Source organism: Corvus brachyrhynchos, unplaced genomic scaffold (genome assembly GCF_000691975.1).
Source record: "Corvus brachyrhynchos isolate BGI_N302 unplaced genomic scaffold, ASM69197v1 scaffold9, whole genome shotgun sequence".
Lineage (NCBI taxonomy): Eukaryota > Metazoa > Chordata > Aves > Passeriformes > Corvidae > Corvus > Corvus brachyrhynchos.
Genome location: NW_008240037.1, coordinates 3,140,459 through 3,159,212, shown reverse-complemented (window position 1 = coordinate 3,159,212; position 18,754 = coordinate 3,140,459). Strand labels below are relative to the sequence as shown.

At 39.4% G+C, this 18,754-nt stretch overlaps 1 protein-coding gene across 1 annotated transcript in view; it reads left to right on the top strand.

Annotated features, from left to right (window-relative positions):
* Nucleotides 1–18,754, top strand: part of ACSS3 (acyl-CoA synthetase short-chain family member 3) — a gene marked incomplete at its 5' end in the record, with an annotated part of 74,183 nt that overhangs the window by 42,364 nt on the left and 13,065 nt on the right. The window contains 2 exons of the mRNA XM_008641131.2: nucleotides 15,493–15,588; nucleotides 18,212–18,275. Of these exons, the coding sequence (XP_008639353.2) occupies nucleotides 15,493–15,588; nucleotides 18,212–18,275 (160 nt within the window). The remainder of the gene's footprint in view (nucleotides 1–15,492; nucleotides 15,589–18,211; nucleotides 18,276–18,754) is intronic.

Here is an 18,754-nt window from a genome sequence, read left to right as displayed (position 1 = left end):
GGGATGCATTTTTCAGGGTTATTCTTTTTAATAGCAGTTCTATGCACGAATATGTCTTCCTGGTTGTCACATCTTGTTATAAATCCATAATTTGGTTTAACATTATACCATTTTACTATTCCTAAAACCTTGGCTATGATGCTTTTTTCCTTTTTCCAAGTGGTTGCTGTTTTCTGTCTCGCTACGTTTTTGTTTTCTCTTTCACTTTTGCTCGCTCCTGTGTTGGAATTGCCAGGGTTGTCAGTGCTGCCGGGGCCGCTCGTACCTGCGCACTCTTCCCGGGGTCGCATTCAGGGCCGCGCCGCTCAGCTCCCCGTGTGCCGCCACCTCTGCTCTCAGCTGTGCTGCCGCTGCCTGGCGCCGTGCCCACGTCTCAGCTGGGCCCCCGAGTGACGACCCCCCATGCCCTGCTCCAGCGCACTTTTCGGCTGGGCGTGGCTCCGCTCCACTGCCATCGCTGCCCACACGCCGCTCCTCTCACAGGGCTCGCTGCACCATGCGCTGTGCGGGGCCGGGCGGGCTCCTGACGCACCTCACTCCGCTGCTGACACTGCAGCTCGCGTCGCTCCTCCCGCGCACGGGAACTGCCTCGCTGCTGCTCGCAGAGAGCTTGGTCCACGTGGCCGTGGTCGCACGGTCCCTGAAGCAGTTTTAACTTCGCAAGGACACAGCAAACATTGCTCAACAGTCTCGGTAATTAAATAATATTCATGAAAACATTCTTCCATTGGCATTTTTTTGACTCAGAAATTAACTGTGTCCAAACGGTCTTCCAAAAGTCTTTGGTAAGAATCAAATCCCAAGAAACATAGAAAAACTTCTTAAACAACCATGAAAGGAAATGTTTCAGTTCCTTTTGAGCTTGAATTAAGCTAAAATTTACAAATTGTTGTTCAAGAATCTTTTCAAGTTTAAGATAAATGTCCATATGTGGCTCTGAGAGCCAAGAGTCTTTCCACGGTTCCTTCATAGTTTAGAGATGGAACAGCAAAACGAAAACGAGAAATCCAGAGTTTACTCACAAATCAGTCGCTGTCCTTAGGGATTGGGGATCGTTCTGCTTGCAATTCTCTACCATTTGTTACAGTGTGGATACTGCGACACAATGTATCAGACAACGAGGCCTGTGGAAAAGAAATATCTATGGACCGATTCTTGGTAGATATTTTCAGAGATGTTTATTTCTCCAGCCGCATGGCCGGGGCTCTGCCGAGGAACTGTGGCAATCACGGGACCCGAGGGTCCTTGCCCACGCAGGGGAACACAAAACAACCAATGGGGAACAAGGTTGACCAGGGGCAGGGAAACCCCGTGTCTGTCCCCCAGGGCCCCTGTCCCAGGACTCCATGGCAGGGGGGAAGGGACTCCAACAGTTCTCTATGATCCAAATGTCTGTAGGCAAAAATAGGCCTGAATGATGGAGAATGAGCAATTAACTGAAAAAGGTTAAAAGATCAAATAATGTCTTTGATGAATTGCTGAACTTTCAATGCAATGTTACTGTATGTGATGCATGGTTCTTTTTGCATGTTTTTTTATCTCTGTGTCTGTACAGATATACAAATATATATAAAATTGCCATTGATTTTGCATATGTTTAGTGCAAAAGTTTCATGTTACAGTGTTCTTTCAGACATATATCAAGTATATAAGAATTAATGAGAGATCTTAAACAAGCATATGGATGTAATGGAGCTTACACTGTGTAGAGGTAAGATTCTGAGAGATTTTTCAAAGAAGACCAAGTGCTCAGCTCAGAGTACAGTGTGTTTCTTGATTTGTATATTCATGATGAGCTCTTAAATTAAATTGTACCGTGACTTAATGAACTAAGGCCATTTCAAATACATTGTTTGAGAGTATTTAATAATTTGATTAGAATGAAGACCCAGGCTATTTCTGTGAAAATGTGAGCTGTTGAATGAAAGCGAGGCCTTTAGTCTTAAAGGAAAAATTTACTAAGTCAGTTCCTATCAAAGAACAATTTCAAGGGACAAGGAAGTAAGAATCACAGAGTCATTATGTTGATGAGGACCTCCTGAGCTCATTTAGTTCAGTCCCCCTTCTCAAGCAGGGTCAGAGAGAGTGTTGCCCAGGATCCTGTCCAGTTTTGAGTATCTCCATGGATAGGGATTCTCTGGCCAGCCTGTGCCAGTGTTTGACTGCCCTAACAATAAAGGCTTAGTTTTTGGGCTCAGATGGAATATCCTGGTCTTAGTTTGTGCCTGTTGTTCTGTCAGTGAACACCACTGAGAAGTCTGGCTAGCACTTCTTCAATGTGTGTAAATACTGGATGCCTCCCATCCAGTATTTACACACATTAATAACTTTTCCTCTGAGCCTTCTCCAGACTGAATGGTCTTAGCTCTCTCAGCCTCTCTGCGAATAAAAAATTTCCCTCTCCCTGGCAGTTCACAGGATTCTCTCCTGTGGAGAGGAATCACAGAATAATTAGGTTTGGAAGGGACCTCTAGAGATCATCTAGCCCAACCCCCTTGCCAAGGCATGTCCAGGTGGGTGTAGTGGGTTTGCATGGCCAAGAAGGCCTACAGGGGTGCCTTCTGTGAGAAACTGCTAGAAGCTTCCTTCATGTCTGGCTTAGCCAATCCCTGGAAGCTCCAAAGGTGGATGTGCTGCTGGTCAAGGCGGGTGCCAGAGTTGAGATTCTTTTACAGCCCGTGGTGAAGGCCCTGGTGAAGCAGCTGCCCCCTGCAGCCCGTGAAGGTCCATGGGGATGCAGAGATCCATGTGTAGCCAATGAAGGAGACCCATGCTATAGCAAGTGGATGCCTAAGAGGAAATTTTGACCCTTTGGGAGGCCCATGCTGGATCAGGCTCCTGGCAGGGACCCATGGAGAGAGGAACCCCTGCTGGAGCAGGTTTCCTGGTAGGACTTGGTACTTGGACCTTTCCAGCAGTTCCTTGTCTTTCTTGAACTGTGGAGAATTGAATGCAATACTCCGGATGTGGCCTCACTAGGGCTGAGCAGAGGGGGAGGATCACCTGCCTCAACCTGCTGGTCACATTCTTCCCCAGGGTGCCACTGGTCCTCCTGGCCACAAGGGCACTGCGGGCTCATGGTCAGCTCGTCGTCCACCAGGACTCCTAGGTCCTGGAAGCCATGGCTGCAGGTGAAAGCAGCTGTATGAGTTAAGGGAAACAGAAGGCTGACAAAAGTATTGTAACAGGAATGTTAACCACTTCTTCAGGTTTAGTAAGATGTCTTCAAAGTTCTTGGCTCTTTTGCCATATATTTAACTAGAAATAAATTAGTATGGACAAAGAAACGTGGATTTCCTTCATTTGTTCTTGAAAGATTTATGGAGTATTTGAAATCACTGTGAGTTGAAACAGTACTTTGAAACAGAAGAAAGTTTTCATTAGGGGACTTCACAGCAGCTACACCTGGAAAAGCTTATTGCTTAAAACTGATTTGTGTCAGTACAGCTTCATCAATAACACTGATTTTAAATGTTAATGTTTGTGTTACAAGTATAGTAAGCACATCTTAAAAACTGTGAAATATAAGTCACAGGATCAATGGGTGGCAAGGAGGATTTGAGGCAGTAAGGACTTGAATGTACTTGCTCTTTTCTTTGGAGATACAACAGTGGATGAAAGAACCTTATTTTCTGATTCTGTGTTCAGCTGTACCTGGAGAGAGGAGAATTCTGTTCGGGTTTGTGCAGGTGTTTAGTTTTTGCTTATTTATACAAATTGACACTTAGCACTTAAATAGCAATTTTTCATCTTCAAAGTAGTTGTGCAAACACAAGCAGTTAATACTTTTAACACCCCTGTGAAGTTAGTACATTTATTCCAGTCTTACAGACATTAAATAGAAAAGGACAAGTATCTTGCCACAAGCTATCCAGGAAGCCTTACATTCAGTTTCAGAAACAGATTTTCTTTTTTTTTCCTGAGAGATAATTTTTCTGATCTTATTTATGTATGTTTTGGAACTTTTTTTTTCTGATTGGGAACAGGAATGCACATTTTGGACCCTGTTTTGTCTCTCTCTGTGTAGTTGTGTTTTAAGGCAATGATATAGTTGCTCTGTTTCAGTATTCCAGGTAATTAAATTACAAGGAGCCTATTTGAAGTAGCCTAAACAGTGCTTGGTTTGTACCTGCTGTGTCACATCCCTCATTATGAGGGAGGGGCCTCAATACACAAAGGAATGTGATTTTGGCTTACCTTGATTTTTGGAGCTAGCTTTGAGTTCTAGAAAAAAAAAAAGAGAAACAACCAGGGGCTTGTGATGAGCTGGGGAAAGCAGAAGGCTCTGAAAATTTGTTAAACATCTTCAGCTTCTTTCATGCTAGCTAAAAAATGAAACTCTGCCACATCACTTTTGACATTTTGAAAAAACGGTAAGTCAGATTTCCATTTCTTTTTAAAAAGTATAGGATATAAAGAGTTTTTTTCTCTTGATATTTTTAAATAAAAACATTTTGAGACAGTCTGAGTACATACAGGAAAATTCAGATGAAACAGAACTGAAGCTGAAAATTCAGTGGTAAAATTTGACTTGCATAAAATCTCAGTTGAGACATGTTTCCATAGAACTTTTTTTTGTTGCGTCCTATGGAAATCAAAGTTACAGAGTGTACAAGTGTAGTGGGTTCAAATTGGAGTAATTTACTATTTCCTGAGTATCAGCTCACCAGCAGGCAAACTGTGAAATGATTGTGTACGTTTTCTCTTTTCATGGAAATAGGCTGCATTATCCAGTAAGGAATGGGTGTCTGCAGCAGGCTTTAGGAGGAAAATCAAATAGTGCTTGACAGATTATGGCTGCTGGAAAAGAAGGTTATAATATGTGTACATTGTATTGGATATTCTGAGACAGTGTGATAAAATTTTCTGGTAGGAAATCTCAAGTTCTGTAATATAATTACTAATGTACTTTACCACTTTTAAAATTGTTCTTTATCTGTCCCTTACCTCAAAAAACATGCAAACAATATATTGGTAATATTTTTATTAGGACATACTGTTATTAAGTAGTTAAACCTAGTGGTTTAATAATGGTTATACAGATCTTTCATGAGGACTATATAAACAATAACAACCATATCATTGAATTCAGTGTAAAAAGTATAAATCATGGGTAATTATACTCAGCGGAATATGTTTCAATGGACTACTCTGGGACAATCATGTATTGGGAAGAGTTTATTAATGTGATCTCCAAGCAGCATGACGTGCTCCCCAGACTTCAGTTTCCATTGTGTTGCTTTGGCAACATTGTGCAGAATCTCCTTCATATGAGTATCTGGAAAGATGGATTTTGCAACTGGTTTCTGTTAGCTAATCTTTCCAGGTTTACACTGAAGGACTGTTCTTCAGGTGGATTACCTTGTCAGGCTAAACCTCCATCTCCCTTTTATCAGTTGGATTCCATGTTTTGTTCTTCAGTCAGCTTCCTCTTTGTCCCATTCAAAACTGCAGATCCAGTGATTTCGTTTAATATCATGAAATTTTCAGACCCAAGGGCAGCAGGAAAGGTAAACTAAAGAAAGCATGGCTGTTTAATTTGCAACAAAGAGTCAATTCTTGACTTTTTTTCCAGAGTGCTTGAAATTCAGTTCTGGAGTTACAGGGACCAGGAATCTGGAGCTGAAATGAAAGAGATGAAACAAATTTCTTCCAAAGTCCAGGCGATTTCTTTAGGTTATCAGGTACCTCAGTGTAGATGCAGTTCATGTTTTTTAAAGACATGTACATCCTGTCAAGACTAGGATCATATTTTTTTAGTGAAAGCTGATAACCTGCAAACAGTTCTACAGAAGTGGGAATTACTCAGCAGAAACTTCTGCTGCTCTACAGCCCTGATTTACTGAGTCCCCTGAGCATTATTTACTGGATAACTGAATTTTTAACAGGCATGCATGAAATTTGTCATGTCTCCACGTGGAGGCTTGCATTCTGTCCTTCAAGGGTATGAAAATTATCGATTGTTTCAGCTGTTGTTTGCTGTTTAGTAATCACATGTGGACTGTGTATCATTAGTAACAGTAGCTCATCATTCCTTCAATGTCATCTTAGGACATTCTTGGACATGAAAGAAGGTATGTCTGGGTTATATACATACTCTCTGGGGCATTTTTGGTTTGAATGAATCATTACAGTTTCACAGGTTTATTGCGGCATTCAGTGCTGTTCACTGTCTTCCACATTTCATAAAGTCTGTTTTCTCCAGAAATTTTTTTCGTTTGAGGGTTGTTTCAGATGTGCGTTTCACATGGCTTTCAGTTGTCCTATGCATTTTCAGTTGTCCTGGCCCTTGATGCTGGTCCAGGAGTGTTGGGGCTTGAAAAAAAAAAAAAAGATGTATTTTTATATTAATTTATGGAAATTATTGCAATTTGAGCATGGTTAAGTCAGTAAATGGATTAGGTCCTTCTAGAAAAAAAAAAGCATGCATCTCTGTACTTCACATTTCTGTGAAGGTTCTCTCTTCCTCATGGCTATACTGTTTTTTCCCCACTGGTCAGCTCCTTCTCCGTGTTGTTAAATTCATTATCAGCTGTGCCACTGCTAGTCTGCCTGATTTGTGCTGATATTTTCTAATTTAGTACTGATAGAAAGTGTGTATTAAGCTTTTCTGTTCCCATTTGACTTCATTTTCTCAGTGCTTATTAAAATTTTCTGATTGTCCTTCCACATGCAGTCAGGGACATACATTAATATGGATGAAGCATAAATGTTTTCCTCCTTAACATCTCATCGGTATGGTTTATATGATTGAAAATAAAAGAACTGTAAAGCAGTCTTAACTTATGGAGTTGAGCCATGAGCAGTATTTAGTGTGCACTGAATAGGCAAATGAAGATGAGGGGGACACATTTAGGAATGGTTATGTTAAAATAGAATAGTGCAGTCTCATCTCTCTGAAGGAGATGAGCTGTGACAGCACCTCCAGTTTGTATGAGCGTGAAGATGTTACAGGTTGTTGATGTCTTTCTTGTCACATGGCAACCGCTTTTTTCTGTTGCTCAAAGAATTAAGTCCTCATTAATGTAAAGAAGATGATTTTAGAACAGTAAAGCTAACAGTAATCTTCATGGATCTAGTGCATGGAAGGGAAGAACCTTTGCAGAATTGAGGGCTGCTCGGTGAGGGTAGAAAGCGACTGCTTCTAAGATACTAGACCCTGATAAAGATACTTGAATTGCACAGCAGTAATTCTACCTGTCTTTTCCATGTTGGCAATATTACTGTGCATACAATGTATTAAGATTCCTCAAAGCAATTAAACAGTAAACAATTAGCACTGAGATGTATAATTACTTTTTATATTCTCCGTTTATCTTTTAGTATTTCATCATGTATCAGTTGTGATGTCACAGTAGGATGAAAATAATTTGAATTTTACTTTGTCTGAAAATAAAATTCTATACATTGCCTGACTTAATGCATCTTTAAACATGTCATCTGACATCTTCCAAATATAACCAAAAAGCTTTCTATTCTCTAATCTTGGCTGTTTTGCTATAGGCAACTTATAAGATGTACATTATAATAGACCATTTGGAGGCAATGGACTGTGGTGTACTTACAAAACGAATGCATGAAATTCTGGTGCTTTATTACTGGCTTGCCAGTTAGTGATAACCAATTATCTTCTGCTTTTGTTTTAATATTTGTCATGGTCCACAAACCTTTAACTAAACTAGTTGGACCTTCCTTGCAGTTACATTTTGTACATTTATTCTGGAGATTTCATTTGAATGTGCTTTGAAATCTTCAAATATCTATATATAATTGTATATATGTAATACCAAACCCCACAGTTTGTAAGTACATTCTGTGGTTGGATACTTGTGAAAGTGAGCCTTGGATGAATTTTAATGGATTTGGGAGTTGATTTTGTTTTCAAATAAGTGAATTGAATAGAACTGTTATATGAGAAGTATTTGGCCTTCACAAGTGTAGTATGTATTCATGATAATAGATGCATTATGACTACATGTGCTTTAAAGCATTTAGAAAATACTGAAAGAATTCCTGGTTTCTCTTCCGACCTTCAGTTCTAAGAATAAGCATGAAAATTCAGGCACTTCCAGAAAATACATTACTTTATAAACAAAATGGATTTCTGTTTTGAGAAATGGACTTCATGTTTTCAAATACCTTTAGCTTATTTTGTTATCTTTTTTTACCTCACGTCCGTACATTTGCAAGAAATGAGGGAAACATCCTCCTTCTGGATAGCTGTATATAGCTGTTGGTGGACACATATTAGTATGGCTCCTCAGTCAGGTTAATAGTAACATCACAATTCCTAGATTGTGCAAGCAAGCTTGAAGCTGTCCTTCTCGGTGCTGTATGTGCGTAAGAATATGGGAAAGCTTGCCCAGTTATTTAAATATGCATATGCTTTAATTCATGCAACACTGAATATAATGCAGTATTTCCTTTTAAACTTTAAAAATGGTGTCCCAGCTGAGGTGGGAGTCATTCTTTGATACCATTGCAGGTTAATACAAAGTTAAACCAATAGAGTAACTACATAGATGAGCTTTCAGAATGCTGTTTGTCACTAAAGCTCTGTTTGAGATAAATGGCCTGCCTTATGAAAACACTCAAATGTGTACCTGTGTTGTATTTGGCATTTAAAATGCAAAGTGATACCCTAAGCCATGAATTAGACTAAATGGACAAATTGATTGGGCAGGAGGAAACACTTGGGGTGCTATTCCTGTTTTAAATGAAACATACTGGAATAAATAGCTCGGAGATGGTGGAGACTAAGTGGGTGTGTGATCTGTGAATGATCTAAGCTTCTATAAGGGCAAATCCCCCGTGAAAGAGGGAGTGGAGCAGCCTTCATCTCTGGCACTGCCTTTGTACCCCTGCTCTTAGGCCAGTCAACTCCTTGCGTAAATGTGGGGAAAAAGGAAGATGGGAATATACAGCCAAGGTGTGGAAGGATAATGAGACCACATTTATTTTTACAGTTATCTTCACTGATACACAATAAATTAGCTCAAGTCAACTGTACAGTGTCCAGTTGTGCATGTTAATTACAAAATCATCCTTCTTTATATAATGGGTAATGAAAATGAATATGGCTGTCACATCATTGTCTGTTTTACTGTTGTCTGTACTGTTTTTCAGTAACCTCTTTCTGTGCTGTGTGCTGTATGGCCCTGTTGTTTATTGAGCACTCTTGCTGCTATTGTACAATAAAGAATGTAGAGAATGAGGAGAGCTTCAAGTACAAATACTGAACAGCAAATAGTCCTAACCAGAAAAAAAGGCAAATTTTTGTGCAGCGTACAGGTCATATTGTACAGCTGTATCTGTACTGAAGAGTGTGTTTAATTAATTGTATTTCGAGTTTCCCTAGTCACTTTAAAAAAAATGGATGGGGACATTCAGAATATAATTATCATAGCTCTGAAAGGAATTTTCACTAGTCTTTACTCTTAGAATGTGGTAAAAATCATGGCATAGCAATATATACTAACAATGTATGTGCAGCAGTGCTGTGGATTTTTGTGGCAGCATCACACTTCACATTGTATTGGGACATCGTATTAGGACAGCATCCAAACTGTCCTTATCTGTGCCCTTTAGTGCCCTGGGATAATAGTGGCCAGGTGTCATCTCCTTGTTTCAGTGTTGATGGATAATTAGCATCAGATTGTTTGTACTTAAATACCCAGCATTAGCTATGTGTGCTTGGTCTTTTTACACATTGATAATATAACGTGTCATGCACCATCCTGGCGTAGATCTCTTCCACGGAAGCAGTGAAGAAAGCAGCTTGGCAAAATTAGGCAATGGATACTTCTGAGGCCTTGCTGAAGGCATGGCTGAGCTGTACTGTACAGAGGCTAAAGCAACTATCTGAAATTTTCTTCCAACGTCAGTAAGCATAAGACCGAACTGGTGCTTGGGCTGCCAACCGGCAGTATGACTATCTAAACACAGTTTGTCAGGGTTAACAGTGCAAAATCCAAGCTGTGAGTGAGGCTACTTACTGCTACTCATTTAGAGACTTAGAAGCTTGCTGAAGGATGAAGGAAATGAGGTCTGTATGAATACTTGATGATCTGACCCCTGAATCTTCAGGACACTGCCAGTGCATACTATTTCAGTGATGTGTTAGGTTTGGTTTTGTTTTAAGGAAGCCGTATGGTATACTGTGATGCAGACTTTGAGTCCTGTAATTCATCTGGTACTGTGGTTTTCTGTTCCAGGATGCCCAGTAGTTGTGGCCATACTAGAAAGCATTTTGCTGTAACTTTATTGGGTTCTTCATTCACCCTTTCTCGCATAATTAAAATGAACACCGTGTGGAGGGAGCATATGGAAGGAGTCTCTTCAGAAGTACACTCTTGCAATGTGCATGGATTTACAATGAGTTTCTGCCTAAGATTTCCTCCTTCACAGATGCTCCTTTCCATTTTATCAGTGCAGTTTTCTGCTGTAGTAATTCCTTTAATTCCCCACAACAAAAGTGACAGCCTTGCTGGAAAAATGGCTCAAAACAGCACAGCCACAGTGAGAATTTTGTGTATTATATTTATTGCATTCATTAATATGTTATTGTATGACAGTTGCTCATTTTTCTTCTTTCCTTCTCCTTTTGTATGCTTTTGGTGTTTCTCCATTGCATCCTAAGAAATTCAAAGCAGGCAGCTTTACATTACCCATTTAGCACAGCCAAAGCTCAAATATTAATGTCAAAATGCAGTGTGTTTTGCCTAAGTATTTCCTACCAAAATAGCCAATATTTCAGCAGCATGGCAGTCTATTATGTTGAGGAACATGAGACACAGTATAGAAATTATAATGTATCAGGAATGTAAGTGGCAGAGAGTAAGTAAGTGGTAGATTTTCATCTTAAAAGTCCTGAGTTATTTCAAACTTGACTGTGAATGAGCAAGACAGTTTTGAGCTCAAGTTACTAGCTGTTGCTTTGCATAATTTGGCAAAGCACAGCTTCTGCAAGTCAGGCACATGGGTAGGTGGAAGCCTTCTGATGAATAAAGTCAGACATACACTTACAGACCCCTGTAGCTACTCATAGGAGAGTGCACTTTTCCCGTCTGCATCAGCAGCACTTTCTCTGGCATAAGAATTGTTTTCCAAGGTGCAAATGCAGAAAAGTGCATGTATCAGATTACTCACTAGCTGTCCAGTTTATACTGGATATTTCAATAATACTGAAATAGCTTTTTAATATTATCACTCGCTTACTGGTAGAGTGGGACAAAACAAAGAAGGTCACATCTGTGATTATTGAGGACTATTTCTTTACTTTAGCCCTTACCCTGAAAGGAAGAAGCATAAGGAGGGACTTGGGACAGTTGAACAGCCTTGATTTTAGGGCCATCTCTCAGTAACTCTGTCTTCTCTGTCTCAGTGAAGTGCTTTTCATTATTCTCAGAGGTACACCATATTTTCATTATAACTCAGAGCAGATGTTGAATACATTTACCAGACTAGTTGTGAAACATTGTTTTTCCAGTATAGAACACTGCTCTTTTAAATAGCTGTTTCATTGTCACATTGTAAGGTGTTATGCAGAAAGGAAATTGGTTTTATGATCTGGTTGTCCCTGAAAAGCCTTCCACAGCTGGAGGGTGAGCTAACTTGGTAGCATAGTGAGTGGACAGTTAATGCCCAAATGTTTGCAAAAGAGACTGTAAGACAGACCTACTGTTCTGTTCCTTATTAAAAATATGGAAGTTCCTAAAGTCTTCAGCATTGGAAATCCGTCTAGGTGCTGTGCATTAATTTCAGAGAATCTGCAACTATAAACAAACGAGTGTCAGGTAAGGGGTGTCTGTTCCTCTATGCAGAAACCTGATTTCAGGGATAGGTGGAATACAATGAACACTTGACAAGTGTTATCCTTCTTCAGACTGTTACTGTTTCAGCTTTTCATACCTGAATCTTGTAACCTGCACCTAGATCCTGACTTGAATTGTAAAGAAACCAGCCTTAATTGAAACCAAAGGTTCATAAGCAACTTTATTTATTGGAAATCTATAATCAAGGGCCACACAGTACTTGTATTACACATAATTGTTAAGGAAAATATCTCTTTTGTACTTAAAATCCTGTGTTCTTCTGAACAGTGATGATTTCTTTTCAGGAGGATTTTGAATTGAATTCCCCTTTCAACTCAGACTATTTTCTCAGTGATAAAAAATGCTGTCCTAGAAAGAGGCTGTTATTTCCTAGTAGGTTTTGGAAATTGATATTTCAATTCAGCATCCTGTTTGGAAGATACATGTTGATTTCCCAAGAAATGTGCAGCACAAAGCTTCATGTTGTCCTTTGACAGTACTCCTTTGTGATCCTACATTGTAAGGGAATCTTTAGCATTCAGGAATGCTTAACCTAACACAAAGATCAGATGCTTTTGGGATTCACTCTCTGAATTAATATCTGATCCAAGTACCAAAAATCCCCTATTTTTTTCATATATATATAAAGTCTTACTGGCCTATGGGAACTGAATGTAGGGCTTAGAGAGAACAGCACTTAGTAAATATGAAAATGATATATCCATTGATAATTGAAAAGACAATAGAAGAAAGAGCAACAATTGGAAAGACCTTTTCACAAAGTTTCAGAACTTGTGATTCTTCAGAATAAATGGAATTTCATTCAGGCTTAGTCACTCTTGTCCAAAAAGCAGGTACAAATACAGCCAAGTTAGTAAGATGAAGTTTCTTTTCAAGTTTCTGTTAGCAGTAGAGTCAAGCGAACCCAAACTAATTTTCAAAAATTCTTCCTCTCCCCTTAGGGTCTTTGGATTTAGACTCTTGATGAGAAATGTTTGTCAATTCCCAGTCCACACCTATGTTACTAGTACATCAGGCTAACAGTGGTGCTGTTCCCTGTCTCTCAGTAGCAAACCTAATCCCTATGTTTTGGTGACAGAAGAATATTGTTCTTGCCTGATCTGTTGCAATATGTTTTGTAGTTCTCGCTGTGCAATATGTAAAGCAACATGTATACCGTGCTACCGCTTCCTCTCTTAACACAGTCAAAAAAGAAACTGTCTATTCTACTGTCATTCCCAATTCACTGTTCTTTCTGTTCCAAGTAACAGGAAAATTCTTCAGTATAAATACTGTACAGAAAATGAAGCTCCAAAACTGTTGAATACATTGCGTTTTTCTGCAGCTTCTGAGGGTGACCACGGATGGGGTATGGTAGATCATTTTGATATTGTGTCACCACTGTAACTGTAGCTTGCGTGTTCTGTGTGTTAGAAGAAAAGATTCCCCCATGACTGTGCAGGGAATTTGCATTACGTAGAAGAAGGAACAGAGAAAGATTGGGAAACAGCAAAGCAAACTTTTTAGCTGGTCTTTATTAGCATGGAGAGTTGATAATTTTTAATTCTGTGTCCCACAGCTGTATTTAGGCCCTAGCTTAGCTGTGCTGCTAGTGCTAGACTTGCAGCTACTTACTAACACGTACTGTAAAAACACTACAAGAGTCTGTAAGATTGTTTTTGTTCTTGTTCTTGCTTCTTTAAGCACTTGAATAGTCACATAATCTCTGAAGTGGCAGATGAATGCTATGGAGGTTGAAAAAATTCACAGCAAAAATTACTCTTAATTTCCTAATGCAAGCATACTGAAAATAGGTTTAAACATACTGATCAGATATACATATAGAGCTGGAGACAAACCTGCTTTGTTGGTTGGCAGTTGAGGGTGGAATGGACTATGAATTCCAGGCTGAATGACCTGAGACTTGGGTCATCTTCAGAATGATAAAGCTCTGTTTTTAAAGTAAAGTCTCATCCTGTGTTCCTGCTAGTATCTAAAACCACCTACACTTTGTTTTCTGTGGCTCAGATACAGCAGCATTTCAAAGTAATTTCTGCAGATTGTTTCCTTAAAGGGGAGGAGTGTAGAGCAACTGGGCTTTTTTCGGTCTTAAACTCTCTGTTATGTGACTTGATAGTTTTTATTCTTCTATAATAACAGCTCTGGTAGCATAAAAGTGTTATGTGAAATTAAATATCTTAAGAAAGAGAGGAAGGTGAGGAGGAAAGGATTTCTAGCTGCCTAACTGTGGGGATAATTAGGAAGGTGTCAGCATTACTGGAAAGCATTGATGACAACTTTCTGACACAACTAGTGGAGGATCCCATGAGGAGTGGTGTGCTCCTCAGCCTTACACAAACAAACAGGGAATGCGTTGTTGAAGATATAAAGGTTGAGGGCAGCCTTCGCTGCAGTGACCATTGTGGAATTCAATAGTGAGCAAGGAGGAAACAGGGCAGCAAGACAGTAATCGTGGACTTCAGGAGAGCTAACTTTAGCCTCTAAGGATCTTCTTGGAAGAATCCTGTGGGAAAAGATCCTGCAATGAAGAGGGTTCCAAGAGAGCTGATTGATATTCAAGCATCACTTCCTTCAGGCTCAAGAATGATGCATCCTGATGAGCAAGAAATCAGGCAAAGGGGGAAGAGACCTGTGTGGATGAATAAAGAACTCCTGTCATTACTCAAGTGTGACCAGGAAGTACACAGGAGATTGAAGCAGGATCAGGCCACTTGGAATGAATATAGAGAGATTGTCAGAGTAAGTAAAAATGAGACAAGAAAGTTAAACAAAGACAAGTGCTGGATTCTGCACCTGGAATGAGGCAATCCTGGATGTACAGACTGTGGAATAAGAGGCTGGAGAGGAGCCCCATGGAAAGGGACCTGGGAGTCCTGGTCTATGGCAAGTTGAACATGAGCCAGCAGTGCCCTGGCAGCCAGGAAGGGTCCTGGGGGGCATCAGGCACAGCATCGCCAGCCGGGCAAGGGAGGGGATTGTCCCGCTCTGCTCTGCACTCGGGCAGCCTCACCTTGAGTGCTGGGGGCAGTTTTGGATGCCACAATAGAAGAAAGATAAAGCTATCTTTCTTTTGAAAGTGTCCCAAAAATGGGCTACAAAGATGGTGAAGGGGAAGCCATATGAGGAGCAGCTGAGGTCACTTGGTCTGTTCAGCCTGGAGGAGACTGACGTGAGACCTCATTGTGGTCTTCAACTTCCTCACAGGGGGAAGTGGAGGAGCAGGTACCAATCTCTTCTCTCTCATGACCAGTGACAGGATTCAAAGGAATGGCATGAAGCTGAGCCAAGGGAGGTTTAGGCTGGGGATGAAGAGAAGGTTCTTCACCCAGAGGGTGGTTGGGTGCTGGAACAGGTTCCACAGGGTAGCAGTCACAGCACCAAGCCTGACAGAGTTCAAGAAGTGTTTGAACAATGCTCTCAGTCACATGGTGTGATTCTTGGGGTGTCCTGTGCAGGGCCAGGAGTTGGACTTGGATGATACCTGTGGGTCCCTTCCAACTCAGCATATTCCATGATTCTGTGAATTCTAAATCTTCCATTGTCTAGGAATTTTATTTTTTTTACTTTGATGTGCTGAGCATCAAAAAACTTAGAACTAATAAATACTGAATGGAACTAAAACCAACCTTAACTGACAATATGTGTGTTCTCTTAATAGAATCTGGTTCTGCAATTACTGCTTCCTGCATTGGTTTGGGAAACTCTACAACACCTCCACTCGGACAGGCAGGAAAACCAGTGCCAGGATATAATGGTAAGACTATGCTAAAAATGTTACTAGGACATTGCTTATATTTCTGAGTAAGTGCTCCTTAATTGTCGTGCCTTGTAGCAAAATAAAATTACAGTCTTATTAACTTATTTTCCTCCTTCCTGCTTTTTGTGTGTTGTGGAATGTGACTGTGAATAAAAAAATTCAGTTATCTTCAAGAAAATTGATCAACTGCTTCTGCCTTTATTATATGAAAATGCTAGCACATACTTTGACACATTACTTGTCTACACTTCTGCATGCACTTCTACACTTTTATACAATTTGAGAGAGATGTTAAGCAAACTATCAGTACCTGTGGAGCATTTTTATTTCCAGTCAGGAGAAACAGTAGGCTATGGACCAACATGAAAAGCTCATTGACAACATGACAACACTCATTGTGTGGAAGATGCATGTAGGGGTGCAGCCACAGAATGAAGAGTGCAAAAGTATTTTGAAACCTGGGAACCCTGATTTTAACACAGTTTTCAAGAATTACTTGAAGTCTGAAAAATAATTACATTAAAGATCAAGTGGTTTTCAGAAAAAGTTCTCACATCATTGCTCAGAAAGATCTAAGCTGTTATTTTCTTTAAATACTTGTAAGTGGTAGTGAGCATTAAAAAAAACCAAGCACTGAACATTTTTAGCAGCTCTTGGTTTTGGCATTTACAGTTATGACATGAAGATGAGCAATAGCTTAAAAACAACATTAAAACAATGCCATGAAGTTTCTTTAGAGTTCTAATAAGTAGGAAAGAATGGATGTAATTGCATCACACATGTTATCAGATGATAGTCAGGACTAGGAAGAAATATGAGTAGCAGGAGTATAAAAATTTCTGATGAATATTTTGGAACATTAGGACTAGTGTAAGTAAAGAACTTCTTCAAAGAGAATGAGGGAAATAGCATACCTTATAAAGGAAACAAAAAATGAGCACTGAAATTCACTAAAGATTTATGGAGTAACTTTACCTCTTCCAGTCTTTGACCAAATATATCCTGTAATGCAGCTATTCATAAACTAGTGATTTTTTTAAATTACTCTATATTGGCCACTGTCTTGCCGTCATCCACTTCTGTTTGATGTTGTTTTCCTTCTGTTACTGTATTTATTAGAGGAGATCCTTATGTCAGTTAGAAGATCGATACTGTGGTTTTAGTTTATACATGCAACTCTTAATGGTTAGTAAAGACATGCTGCAATATAAATAAAAAGTTGCAAGATCTACTTTTTTTTTTAAACACATACAAATTATTTCCTATTACATATTGCTAAAAAGAGACAAATTTGTTGTTGATTTTTAAGAACAAAGGGAATATGAGTTATGATATCAAAGTGCAGTGGCACAAATTGCATTTAAAAGTGAGTCAGGATACTATATTAATTTCTAGGTCTGTTGCCTTAAATCAGAGATTATACTGGGCTTTCCCCTTGATCTACTTGAACCTTTGCAGATAATTTCAGTGCATTTTCAGACTGAAGCAGGTCCCACATTTTGAAGAAATGAATCAGTTCTTCAGTAATTCAGGAGTGAGCAGCATATCATCTCACTTCCCCAAATTTTCCTACATTGAAATACGCTGCTTGCAAGGAGAAGACTGATTACTGGGATTGGTACCTTGATGAAACAGTTACAGTAAACTGATTAGATTTTACTTTAGTATCATAAAAGTAGGAGAGAAAACATTGACAGCTACACAGACAGGTGTTTGTAAAACTGGCCTTGTGTACCTGCTTGTGTCTGTGTGCTGAGCCATTGCTTTCAGCAGGCTCTTTGATTACTTTAAAATTACCATCATCTTTGAAGGAGTAGCTTCAGCCTGAAGTAGTAATTTACAGATGTTGACATTCTTTGAAGAGATAGGATATGATATTACTCGTATGAGTCTTAGCAGAGTTTTAGTCAGAAGTCTGTCATCCACTTTTCCCCCTTTCCTCTGGAACTTTGTAATACAGAATGTAAGATTATTTGTAATTCAGATTATTATTCAGATTCAGCTGAACATTGCTTTCTTTGCTTGGGCAGGCTTCAAAAAAGCATGTAATCCTTATCAGCCCAGTCTGTCAAAATCTTCCCTCCCTGTTTTTCTATGGTTCAATTGCTTCACCTTAGGTAATTTCATTTTCATAGGCCAAGCTGGTACCTGTCATTCCTTTCTTATGCCCACACCTTGAGATGGAATGGATGGTTTTAGTAGCTTAATTTCCCAGATAACTGCACAAAAGAGGCTATTTCAGATGATTTCCTCAGAAATCTCAGTATCAGGATATGATGCTTTCACTGAAGGTGGTGGACCAGTGTCATCCAGGGAAAAGGCTTCATGCAGTATGAAGGTTTCTTTTACTTTTTAGTTCTGTGTTTTTCCCTTTTGGGACTTTGTGCTATTTCTGCCTTCAAAGCATGAGTATTATTTAAGACTTTTTGTACTTAAGGCTGAATGTTAATAAAGTCATGAGATTATCCAGTTTGGCACTCCCAAATTACTTAACTCCTTTTGTTGCTTGGTGCATTGCCATTCTGAAGTGAGATGTAAGTTGATATCCATAAAGAAAGACACTTTCCTCCACCTGAAAATGCACTACTAAACTTTCCTTCCTATATTATTTTTTTTGCAGTCATGATTCTGGATGAAAATAAGAAACCACTGAAGGCAAAGACTTTGGGAAATATTGTGGTAAAGTAAGAAAAATAAATATCTTACTGTTAAAAGAAACTTCTTACATGGGTTGATTGTCTTTTGGCTAAAGTTTATATAAAAAGCAGAATAATTGAAGTAATGAGGATTGAAAAGCATGTCTGTCTCTGATACCGATACCAAACTGCCAGAATGTTTTATGTCCATTAATGTTGAAAAATTGCAGATGAAATTGTGTGAGTGAATGAGTGTGGATTGCTTAGGTTTTTTTCTTAGACTACAGCAAAGGTTACCATTTTCTGAATTACCAGAGTGTTGGCACAGGATGATGCCTTCCTCTTGTGTTGTACAAGCAAGATACCGAATCATTCCCTTCACTATTTTATCTTTCAATTTAGTGAAATGGTACAGCAGTACAAATTGACATACTTTGGCTTACAGGTGTGATGCTGCCTCTTCTTTCACTGTCTCCTAATCCCAATTAATGCACATTCTTTGGGGGAGAACATGTATTTTTTGCTCT